We start from the raw sequence: 12,504 nt of genomic DNA, 5'->3' as shown, positions 1-12,504 counted from the left end.
ATTTCTGTCTTGTTTACAATAAAAATAGTTTACCGTGCTTTTATTTGACTTCCAGCTTCCCTCATACTGTTTCTGTCGAGCTTGACGCGCTGACTGTGAGAAAGTTTGCCTGAAGCCTCCAAGAGAGACGACGTCATCACCTCAACTCCTGCAGCTGTCAACACTGAACAAATACTGCTGTCTTTGAGTGTCCTGGGAAATCTAGACACTGGGTTAGGAGCTCCATCTTTGCGATCGCACAACTTAATAAACATAACTAGGTGTTTAATTTATGACGTTTGTGATGCAGAGCTTTAGCCTCTGTAACGTAATTGTGAACTTTAGACTTTATACCTTGTCTCAAACTTGATCTTGGCAACATGATGTGAACTCGGTTCATTTAGGTTAGAACAAATGCTGACTTTCATATCGTGTTTTGACTTATAGCCTAAGGTAATTTTGCTGCTAAACGTTAAATAAATAAGGTAAACAGCTTTCAAGAAATGTCTTAAGGCAACACAGTAGGACAAGATCTTCCTGTCGGGTAAACAATTTGGCAACGACCACAGAAATGCAATTGCACCGTTTATTTCCTTCCATTCTTATACACGTTTCTCCAACTGAAAAAAACATACTGTAATGTGCAAGTCACAGATGTGCAGATTGTAAAAGCATTTCTTCCTTTAATAGAGAGAACATCTGTATTTTAAATGGTCAGCTTCTTTGAGATTCCACTGCGATTAACAAACGTAGAAACTTTTCCATATCACAAAAGAGAGTAGTGTCTAAGTAAGGGTGGGTCCGGTCGGTTTACTCAGACTTCAAGCCCTCCTTGATGAGGTTGAGCTCGTAGCACAAGGTCTCATAGCGGTACGCCATACGGATCTGAGGCACGTTGGTTTTGCGGATGTCGTTGCCCTCTGGACCCTCTTTGAGGTAATCCTTACCCAGGAAGTGGCACTTCTCCTGCAGCGCAAAAAGAACCCCACAAAGAAATGTTTTAACTGGCAATTACAGTCAAAGTTCTTCAAACCACCTTTGGTAGTTCTCACTATAGTGTCACTAAGAATATATGTATTTTGTAATGTTCTCTTGGCTCTTGTTATTCTCTTTGACTCAAGTACAGACTTGTAGGTGTGTGTCTGTTTTACCTCATCAGAGAGGGCGCTCTGAAGCACGCTGTTCCTGGCAATCTCACACATGTCACAGGTGCTGAGCTTGAACACCTGAGCTGCAATGGCATATTCTTCCATTAGAGGTTCCTGTGGACATTAAAAAAAAAAAAACAAGACTGATATTACTGAATACTCCTGCTTCAACTTGAGATCATATGAAATGGATTGCATTAAAAAAAATTGCACACAACACCAATTTATCTGATTTACAGAATGTGTTTATCATCAATGCTGACCATCTCTGTCCATCTACATATTAAACAATAAACAGCACAACAGGCTGCGTGTATTTGTCTATGTTGTCACCAAAGGCTCAGACCTTGGTGTAGTGGAACTGCATGGGGTCATCGGTGGACAGAGACACCACCAAGCCTTTCTTATGGAACTCAAGCAGCGGGTTCTTGGCATACTCAAGGAACAAGCTATTGTTGCTCAGTGGGGACATGGCGATCGGGATCTGGGTCAAGACATACAGGTACTGCAGCACGGGGCTCTGTTTGTGAAGGGTTGAGGGGAAAACAGTGACTTTACAAGCTTCATATTTTTAACAAATATAACAACACAAAATATAAATAGGCAATAATCAATGTTTTAACTTGCTCACAAGAATCATGCCAAATCTGAAATTGAACTTTACACTTCAATACTAGAATTACATGTCAGTTGTATCATTGGCCACATTCAACTAAAGAGTTAGGCTGACTTAATCTATCACTGTTAACTTGTCAGACAGATATTATATAAAATGTGGTGTATAGGCAAACACATAAAAAAAAAAAACATTTTCTACTTTGATTCGACTTATATTGTGTTTTAAGACTATTGTTATGGTTGCTTGGTCTGGCAATTGCCTGATCATGCATATGAATTAAAGTGCATTTTAAGGCAAATGAAATGCTGCATTCAGAGGACTGACCTTCTTGAGGTTAAGGCCATGAGAGATATTGTCAGCAGTCATGAATGCAGCCAGCAAGTGGGTTATGGCACCAGCCTCACCGCAGTGAGGCCTGAACATGAATGTGTTCATGCCCCTCTGTCTGGAGAGCAGAAGAACAGGAATGATACAACAGAAAGTAGCAGACATACTCAGACAAGAGTTAAATATATACTCACTGTAAATGTTTAGAGAAAATAATGATCTCTGACAAAGAAATCCGAGTGCTTCAATCCAATAGGATGAAAAAAGAAAAAGCATGTATGGAAATAGCATTACTCACTTGCGCAGCTGGTTGAGGGCAGCGATATTGGCATACATGTAGTAGATGTAGTAGGTGTAGGAGGGGTTTTTGGCGATGTCCCACTCCTCTGGTTTGGGGCTTTTAGTGGAGAACATGTGGCCACTGTGTTTGGACTCATCATCCACACTGTCAAAGCCTGTCACCTACACATTGAGTAGAAAACAATGGATTATCCCGGGATTATACCGTAGTATTCGGATTGAATCTTTTCTACAGCTATATCTTTATGTGTGGATTGGAAATCAAGGTTCAGCATGTATTTTTGTGTCTGAACAGTGACTCACATGCTTGAGGAAGATGCTTAGCTCAGGACTGGACTGTGGATCAATGGTGGCCTTGAACACAGGCAGGAAAATGTTCTCCAACATTTTGCCAAAGTGTGGCACAAAGTTTCTGCCTCTGAAGATGTCGCTGAGATAGAACATGGACAAATGGCATTATTTAAATGAAAATTTCATCCATTCTTGGTAGCAGTAGAGGTAGCTTTAGTATTTGAATGCATATTCTTTAATGCAGGCAAACAAAAAGAAAAAGCATGAAATGTATAAATGTAAGAGTTTTCCATCTCTCTGACAGTTTGGTGTGTTTATACAGAACAAAGAGAAGACTGAAAACTTACTAGATCCTAGGTATTTGAATCATCCATTTGAGGTTTGGAGAGTAAACCCTGTGCCTGACGAACCAGTTCGAGAGCTTGTTCCACTCGTTGGCGTTGCAGCCATAAATGGACAGACGGGGCTCAGCATACTGGTACCTGGCTTCCTCGAGATCACTGGCTACTTCCTGGTTTTCCCAAAGATCAAATCAAGCTCAAATCACCAGTTCAGTGTATAAAACTGAATATTAATAAAGTAGTTATAACAACCTTGATCTTCAGCTGCCACAGTGACAGTTATACAGTTTTACAGAGAAGTCGTTTGAAACTAACCTTGATGATAGTGGCAAAGTACTCTCCATTGATGTGATTCTCTGTCTTCAGGTACAGGTCACGCAGCTCACTGGCTCCTACTGGGTTGTACTTGGCGTTGAACTTATCGAAACGCTGGAAGGTTTGTCTACCCTTCAGAGAAAGATACAAGATGATAATTTAGACCAAAGAAGTTATAAAACTGAACAGGCAACACGACACATTTGGTTTTAATAAAAGTGTTTGCTTTTATAGAATACAAACTTTTTGATATTTAAACATTTCCTCAAGAATTAGAAAAGAAGTTTATCCTATAGCCGAAACACTTGATGAATCCAAGGTCCACTACTGACAATGTGCCCCAAATTTTAATATGATCACTTAGATCAGATCTCTAATCCCTAAACCTAACCAAGGAAAAATGGCAGATTATCTTGGGTAAAAGAACGAAGGTTGAGGTACACAACGACGTGTGCCGCTGGTAACTTTTCTGGGCTGCTTTTCCTCATAACAGCCATCCTCCAAGAGTCTCTCCATTTAAACCAATGCATTGTAAGGGATTGTAACATCTAATCCTTTTACTGAATCTGATCCAGTTTTCAGGTTTTAGCAACGTGTGGCCTACAGAGGTGAGGCCACACGTTGCTCACCCAGCAGCAGTTTTTCCTGCACATTGGTCATCATGGTACAAGTCCTGGTAAATGGTAAATTTGGTAGCACTATAATCTTTATGTTCTATGTGTACAATCCTTTAAAGATAATATAAAACTGATGGTTTATCTTTCAATTATAATGTTTGGGGTTTTTTTTGTTATTATCTGACTATTACATATTTTTATTCTTATCTTGAACACTTAATGGCTTTCATGGAAATGTATCCTGTCAGTATGTGTGCCTTGTTACTTTACTATAATAAAAGTCTGTTATTAGTTGTTAGATTACTAAAAAAAAACAAAAACAAACCCACAGCGTGCACATCCAGTGAGTCCACAGTGAGGTCGTATGGATGCAGGTTAAGGGACTGAAAGAGCTCCTTCATGGTGACCTCCTTCCCTTTGAGGTTGTGCACTACACGTTCAGCATCCACACGGTAAGACTTTTTGATAAAGCGCAGCAGGTGCTTCTGGTTCATGCAGGCAGCAGCATGGATGTGAGTGTCCACCTTGAAAGGAATAGAGATGGCAGGGTGATCAGTGAGGTTTTTGTTTGTGCAATGTAATACATGTGATCGGTCACAAGAGGGAGCTAAAGACTCCACGAGCTGCACTGCAGCTGGAAGTAAGGAAGATGATAGAAAATGTGTGAAATGATCATGCACAACAAATAAATAGGACATTACTTAAACTCTACTACACATTCCAGTTAAAATCAGCACAAAGCTGTTGATAGTCACAGATTTCTGAAAAATCCTGCAACTGTGCTAATCACACTGGTATTTTATTTTATGTCACTTCACATTAAATTGACAGAAGGTTTAAAGCAACTACCTTTCTGCAATTGTAGAAGTCCCTGTGAGGGTTCTTCTTCACCTCTTTCATCTCCTCCATCTCATTCAGCATCTCATGCACATTAAACTTGGACATGAGAAACTTAAGACGGCGGTGAGTGTAAGTCTTTCTGCAAAATAAAGTGGAAATAATTGTGCTTTGATAGCACTTTCACCTAGGAAGAATTACAGCTAAATTACAAAAATGAGGAGAAATTGTGTTGGCACTTTTTGAAATCAGATGAATTTCAGTTCTAAAATCTAAAAACAGAGTAATGAGCACTTTTAAAGGACTCACGTTGGGCCCTGTGCAATAAGAGCGATGAGGAAGTTCATGTCATCGATAAAGGTATTGAGGTCTGGGTAGGGCATGTCCTTTGGCTGATGTTTGTCAGCAGCTGCAGCGTCATTGTACACATAAATCACACCATCCTTCATACGAGCAACATAGCCCAGATTCTTTGGCAGGTTCTTGACATCAAAGGGGTCTTCCCCTTCCTTTGGAGGACTTGTGAAGACTGAGGATAGATGCGACATATAATTAAGTACACATCTTCTACATAAGATCATTTCAAATCATGCTAACCCTGATCTCCTTTTATTATCACCTGGCTCCAATTGTTCTTCCGGTCTGAAAGATTCTCCTTCAGTCTGACGCAGGTACTGGGAGGCTGTTCTTGGGAAGCGCTGGAAGGCCAGTCGCATGTACTTCTCCCTGATGGTTAAAGCACGGTACAGACCCCTGCATGCCAGCTCAAAGTCATCCATGGTCACCTGAATAGCACATACGAGAGATAACAGTAAACTGTTAAACAATGTGGAATTAATGAAACACATTAGCCCTGTGTCAGACTGGCTTCCTGTCCAGGTTGGCCTATAACAGCTAGGATGAGCTCCAGCACCCCTGCGACCCTAAACTGGATAAACTGGATGGATGGATGAAGCAGATGGATACTATACTGTTAAAACAAATTTAAGTACTAGAACTTTTTATTTGCTCCAATCTCATCTCAATGGCAATTTTTTTTTAAAAAGAGTATATATTACACAATCAGTCATTTGCTCTGTGTAATGTTAACACAACATGTTACATATGCAGTGAACAAACCTTTATCTTAACAAATGTGAGGCCCAAAGTTAAAGCAAAGTCACTTCCTCCAAAGTTTTCTCTCGCTCTACTGTAAATGTCAAACCAACGGTGGTGAAACCTGAAACTTTAGCATACTCTCACATGAGCTCCACTCATGGCCTTTCATAGTGGGAGGTAGCCTGTGAGGACACTCACGCACTAACAAAATATAGTCAGTGAAATTTATACTCACCACTTGTCACATTCATGTCTGCTTGACCCAGTTTGAATGTGCTACAGGTAGTTTCAATTTTAAAGCTATCAATACCAATTCAAACCCAATTCAGGAGTCGCTGCAATTGAAAAGCCAGTCTGATTGAAATGCATGTCAGTCTTACCAAGCATTTGTGAATAGTGCTTAATAAACTACTTTCTTTTAAAATTCAGTTCATGCTATAACTTTTATAAGCTTTAAAGACTTTTACCTTGTCGCACCCAGAACCACCCCTCCGAGTGACATCACAACGTGCTAATACACTGTGAAGTTACACCACTGGACGAAGGTGTTATTTATGGTTGACCTCAAAGTGTAACATAAGAAGTTTAATGTTTTTTAATTATGCGAAAATAAACAGTACCCCAGCAGCATAGTCTCCAATGACAGCCACTCTCTGGAAGACAGGCACTTCCAGATAGGTGGGCGTGTCCACTTCCACTGACACTACAGTAGCAGCTGCCTGGGAAGCACCCGTGGGCACGGCCATGGTACGGGAGCGCTTCTTGCTGTGGAAGATGAGATAGTGAAGTCTGACTTAATTTTTCTGTCAAAATTGATCAAATATTTGTTGTTACTACTAAGCAAATTTCCCCCATTAAATAATAAAGTTGTGTAATGATTTTTTGTCGTTGTGGTTCTTTCAGGAAGCAAATCATGATTTTGTAGCATCACTATTCAAAATCTTCCATCTCACCGTTTCTGCTCATCATCATCAGTGTGCAGATGGTGGGCCATCTCATGATGGATGATGGGACAGTCCTCAGCCACATCAAACATGGAGATTTCATCGCGGATCGTTTCGTCTTTGGTCTCAGAAGCAAAGACCTGCTCTGCGAAGGCCCTCATCTTGTCATCGGTCTCTGTGATGCGCACAGAAAGTTCAAGTAACAGAAACGCATTCCGTTCATATAACACCATGCAACATCGAACTAAACTAGGCGGGCCACATTCAGGATTGCCTGCTATGATCTACATTACAAAATGAAAAAATTTTAAGGAGGAAAATCTTGGACATGATGTACTGCATTGCATTGCATTCACAGCATATTCCTCAATGATGTGTACAGGCTCCAGCACAAGCATACATGGCAACAGTCACTACAACTGGGAAACTCTGACCTCCAGTATAGCCTGCAACAATCATGCATATTGAGGGACTACACTGATGAAGCACTCCAGGTCCACTTCTCTTTATAATTGCGTAATTGCACCTAATCCGCCACAGTGTAAGTGGCTTTTTATTCTTGTTTTTGATGAAAATATGCTAAAAAATATATACGCACACGCAAAGATTAATGCAAACACACACAAAAATGAGACAGTGACAATGCAAAGCCTTTGTAGCTCTATTTAACAACCCACTGTGTACAAAAATACTCTCTAGACCAACTCTACTTTTTTACATGCACTTGCAAGAGCCAACACATTCTCCTCTAAGGTGACATCTCTAGCATAGCGTTTGATACTGAAGTGACTTTGGCTTCCATTCGCCATTCTCCATACTTACTCTGTTGACCTGATATACCCAGCAAGAGAGAGAGATGCATCATGGGGAATAAAACCCAGAAAAGAAAGTGTTAGGAAAAGCATTGGTTAGATAATATTATGCAGAAGGTTATACATGAATAAACCCCAAACACTTTATCGTTATCCACAGTACGTTGATATCAAGTTGTGTAATATAAAAGCCTATATATATATATATATTTATATAAATAAAACAACATAGATTAGAAAATGCATGCAGTAGCAAACCTTGCACACATGAATAATGAAATTAAATGTTGGACTACTTGTGATAAATGGGTAAGTGACATTAATGTAAGGCACAGTGTGAGGATGTGTATGGACTGGACACATGGCTGTTAAAATTGATTAAGTGTTGCAACTGAATGAAATGCAGGAGCTGGACAAAAAACTGCTGACCACATCTTCAAAATACACACAGAGATTGTTTCATTGTGTCTCTGCTCCCAGTGGAGCAACATGTTTCAACTAAAATGTGCAGTATGGTCATGCATATAAGGATGCACTAACTGTGTGGCCCTGGGATATGCTGTCTGTACCAAACGGTTTGATTGTCACCTAAAGTTCTTGATATGTGCATCGCTGTATGTTAAGCTTTTCGTGGTGGCAAAAAGTCATTTATTAATGCAGATGTTCACTTTCAGTTGAGTCCTCATGGATCAAGCTGTTTGTGGAGAACTGATATTGAATGTGAACAGTTTATTAATAAATGCTGTCAATTTGCACTTTATCCCATCATTTCCTTTTTTGTGTTCATTCGCAAAAAAAAAAAAAAAACATCAGAAAAGGTTGCTTTCAAATAAAAAAATGCAGGTTTGGTGATGTGACTGCCTCACAACTAGGCAGTAAACCATGCATTTTGAAATACTTGAATCTGTATTTCAAATTCCCTAATTCATTTCCCATCTAGATACTTACTTCCTCCCTCTGGTGAAAAAGCAAAAAAATCCCAGTCGGGGTGGGACAGTCCAGGTTAAAGGGGAAACAAAACATGCCTGGTTATATCTCAGAACAACAATAACAATGAAATAAGTGTGTTAAACAATTGATGAAAAAAAATCATCCATAGTGGCTCGTGGAGCAGGTGAGGTCTCCCGGAAAACTGCATAATACTCCTATCGCCATAGCTAAATATCACCTTTAGTAAACTGAATTATTGGTTCAATCATTTCCACATTATTTGTCACTCAACTTTGTCTGTGGCTGATCAATAGGTCTTAAAATCAGTCATATTTTACCGCATTAATTGTTGCAAAATAATTTGCAACAAGTATTTTTAATTGAAAAGTTGTACTAATTAATACAACTTAATTCTATTAGCTGTGAAGTCAAACCTGTCTGCAGGTGGTCAGGCTTCAGCACTTCATCTTTTCACCTTTTGAAAGACTCTTGCATAATGTAACTGGCCGGTTGCCCTGTGCCTGGTGAAGGCAGGCCTAAAATTAGCAACTATTACTGCAGCATTCAAAATAGTATTAATGACAGAGATTTTCTGTGGTGGGCATGTACTACAAGAAGGATCACAATGAAAGTACAAACCTAGAAAAATTATCTGGATGGCAAACACAATCTCTGTGAACATGATGACAAATAGCATTCATCGTATTTCCTTTCCTGTTATTTTCACTGTTGATAGTAAACCACAGGTGCATTACCAAAAGCTGATACACACCCCTGTAGTACAATACCAACGACTATATACCGCATGCTTAAAATAGATCTTATAGATATAGAATTGTATTAAATGAATTGTGCATATTAACACTAGTTAGCTAGTGTTATGCAGACACAGATCACTATCTCACGCTGGACGTATGTGCATTTTTAACCCCAGTGAAGCTGCCATTAAAGCTGTCACTGCCACCCATAAGGAAGATACCCCTGGAATGGCACTGCTAAACAAATGTGGATTTATTGCCTAAACAGTTGTTTATACTACATGCTGCACAGAAAAGTGTGACCAGTGTAATATAAAATCAGCACATCACTTCATCTCAGTCGGGCAGTAGGGGGACATCTTTGTCACCCTTCTGTCTTCTACTGGTTAAGAAATTCCATGAAATGATAACACCACTGGTGAAGACTTTGTTCATTTCTTTAAAAAAATCTCCAAACCTCCCCTCTGTTAGTGTAGTATATATGAAGTCCCTGTTTCATTTTGCCCAAACTGACCTGGAACCAAAACTTTCGGCATGGTGATGGTCTTCAGTTAAACTATCCTGAGGACTGGTAGCGGGTGGTCAGGCACTGGACCACTGTAGTTGGGAAGTGTGGAGCCCCGTGCTTGCTCTGGGCAATATTAAGCACCCTCTGCTCAACTGTAACCAGAACCCGCTGTGGCCACATGAAACATGCCTTGATGTAATGTGGAACTCATATGTGTCTAGATCTATTTTAAGTCATCTGTGTGCATACAGGACCCCCCCCGGCTGGCATAGTGTTTTGACAAACTGACAGGTATTTGCATACATGGGGACTCATCTTATGAAACACCATGATAGCTGCATGAGTTGCTGTGAACATGGTAGGTGGTACATAAGATGGGCTGACTTATAAACCACTTCTTTGCATAAATTATAATTAGCGAGGAAGTAGAAGAAGGAAATTAGAAGGAAGCTCACACCCACATTGCCCTGTCTGCACTGTTAGTGTTCCATCATTAGGTGGTAGAGACAATAACATTCAACTTCACAACAAGGTGCTTCCTAGCACAACATCATGGCTGTGCAGATGACAGTCAGCTCTTGTCTCTGGATTTTACATCTCTATCCTGTTGCTGAAGGATCCCATGCATTTGTCAGATTCTGTGTGGACTTCTGTAATAGCGTCTTATTGAAATAATAAGCCACAAGTAAAGTCAAGGACAGGCTGTGAAGTGCTCAAAACTCGCTATATCCTGGCAAGAGATCACTCCTACTCTCGGCACTCTACATAGCTCCCAAAGTCCTGCCTTAAATTCAGTCATTCTTCTCACTTACAAGTCCCTTCACACTCCTGCCCCTCAGTACTTCTCTGATTTCCATCACTTCTAAATCCCTTCCCATAATCTTCGATCCCCAGTCACTGCTGGACAGGTGTTCATTCTGCTCACCGGCTGGCAGACTCTGAGGGACATAGCTATCTGAAGTCCCCCCCCCCCCCCCCCCCCCCCCCCTCCATTCAGAGATGCTGAAACCCTAATACAACCTAGCATTTGGTCTTACCCACAAATTCTTCCTCATTTGATTTCAAAAGTACTTTACACAAGCAACATTTTAAAGCTTTTAAAGCTATAAGGGCTGGACCAGTATTACTGAAATGCTTTTTAAATGAGAAAATGTGACATTGCTTAAAGAAACACAGCACTTCACATCCAATTCAACTATTCAAATATTTCTCAGCAAAATCACCTTAGAGTCACGTGAAAAAGAACAAGCTAACCTCACTGAATGATTACCACCTTTAGCAGCAATAACGTGAGGTAACGCATCGCTATCTTAAGGTCCTGCCCCAGCATTTTGATCAGCTTGAAGCCTGTACTTGGACAGAGTATTGCATGGTATCACCTTTTAGGCATACCTTACGGGTGTACTTATTTTTCACAGGACTGCATATACATGTTTTAACCTGTGCACAATAATATGCGTTTAAGTAATCATATACAACCAAGCCTATTTTCTGAGCTAAAACTCATACAGATTTGGGTGTGCAGCTTCCAGTTGCTTTTGGCTTTCAAAAGAACGTGCTTTGAGCAGGAAACACATGAAAAACAGGCACAGCAGGTAACGGTTAAGATTTGCTAGGAGGCACTGGGTTTACAAAACAAATTTCCCACGTGTGGGACTAATAAAGGTTATCTTATCTTATCTTATCTTATGCAGCTTACTGTGGATTAAAAAAGTCAAAATAAAATAACAAAAAAAGTTTAACTGGGAGAAAAGCCTGGGGTCTCATTGTAATTCATGAAATGAAAATATTCCAGTGCTTCCTTGGGATAAATTCTTTCAGTTGTCATTGCTGTTGAAGTTTTCTAATGTAGTTTTACTGCTTTATCAAAAATTTAATTCCATTTAACTCTAAAGCTTTTGACAGAATCAGACAAAATAAAAATGAATCTATCTGGAGGGCTAAATACTGCAGAATAGCAGGATATATTATGAAAATATATGAAGTTGATTTGTGTTGCACACGCTCCCATTTCCCGATGTCTGTGCACTGGAAGACACAAACCAACAAGCCATCTATTTTTAGGGAATGTGATTCTAAATGTCAAGGTTCCTCTTACTAGTTAAAGAGATCAAGTTAGACGTGGGCAGTCAGTCAGTTCAGACTTTGGGAATTAAAATGCCAGAATGGGAATGTTTAAATTATTAAAGGTGAATTAAGGATTTTTTAAAAATCATTTAAAATAGGGCACAAATTTCACAAAAATACCTTTCAAGTATTTAAACTTCACAATCTTGTTTTACATTTCCTTGTAATTGTAACGACAGGTTTCTTCTACTATTAACTTAAACAGAAGAGATCTGTTTAATCCTCTCAAACTTTAGCTGGTGTGCCCAATTTGCACAAAAATGCTAACTAAAGTGTTACAGCTACATGCCTCAGTAGGAAAAATCAGTGCTTCCTGCTCAAATGCCACAAGGAACAGAGTGTATCGATCTGCCACGTGAGAGTGAACTTCAAGGATAAACAGCTAAAATGACTGATTCAAGAATTTCGTCTTTCCAGAGAGATCTACACTCTTCAATATGAACCTGAGAGGTTATTGGCGGCTGTAGCCTAAATGTGATTTAGACAGGCAGGAGGGAGCAGAGTGTCCAAGTTTGTCCATCTCATATTACTCCTATCATCATCATCCAAACTG

The 12,504-nt window shown here is 39.8% G+C and overlaps 1 protein-coding gene across 1 annotated transcript; it reads right to left on the bottom strand.

The window, feature by feature from the left end:
- Window positions 1-537: 537 nt before the first annotated feature.
- Window positions 538-7,746, bottom strand: ampd1 (adenosine monophosphate deaminase 1 (isoform M)). Its single transcript, XM_085395077.1, has 15 exons — window positions 7,639-7,746; window positions 6,826-6,991; window positions 6,493-6,637; window positions 5,394-5,559; window positions 5,084-5,303; window positions 4,787-4,916; window positions 4,267-4,461; window positions 3,321-3,452; window positions 3,012-3,175; window positions 2,677-2,803; window positions 2,372-2,535; window positions 2,071-2,191; window positions 1,474-1,647; window positions 1,131-1,241; window positions 538-945 (listed from the first exon to the last, which is right to left on the bottom strand). The coding sequence occupies exons 1-15, from the start codon at window positions 7,679-7,681 to the stop codon at window positions 790-792; spliced, it is 2,214 nt and encodes a 737-aa protein (XP_085251203.1). The 5' UTR covers window positions 7,682-7,746; the 3' UTR covers window positions 538-789.
- Between the last annotated feature and the right edge of the window lie 4,758 nt (window positions 7,747-12,504).

Source organism: Rhamphochromis longiceps, linkage group LG20 (genome assembly GCF_057381845.1).
Source record: "Rhamphochromis longiceps isolate RC_006_pf linkage group LG20, R_longiceps_female_GT1.1, whole genome shotgun sequence".
Taxonomy (NCBI): Eukaryota; Metazoa; Chordata; class Actinopteri; order Cichliformes; family Cichlidae; genus Rhamphochromis; species Rhamphochromis longiceps.
This window is presented reverse-complemented; position numbering and strand designations above follow the sequence as displayed.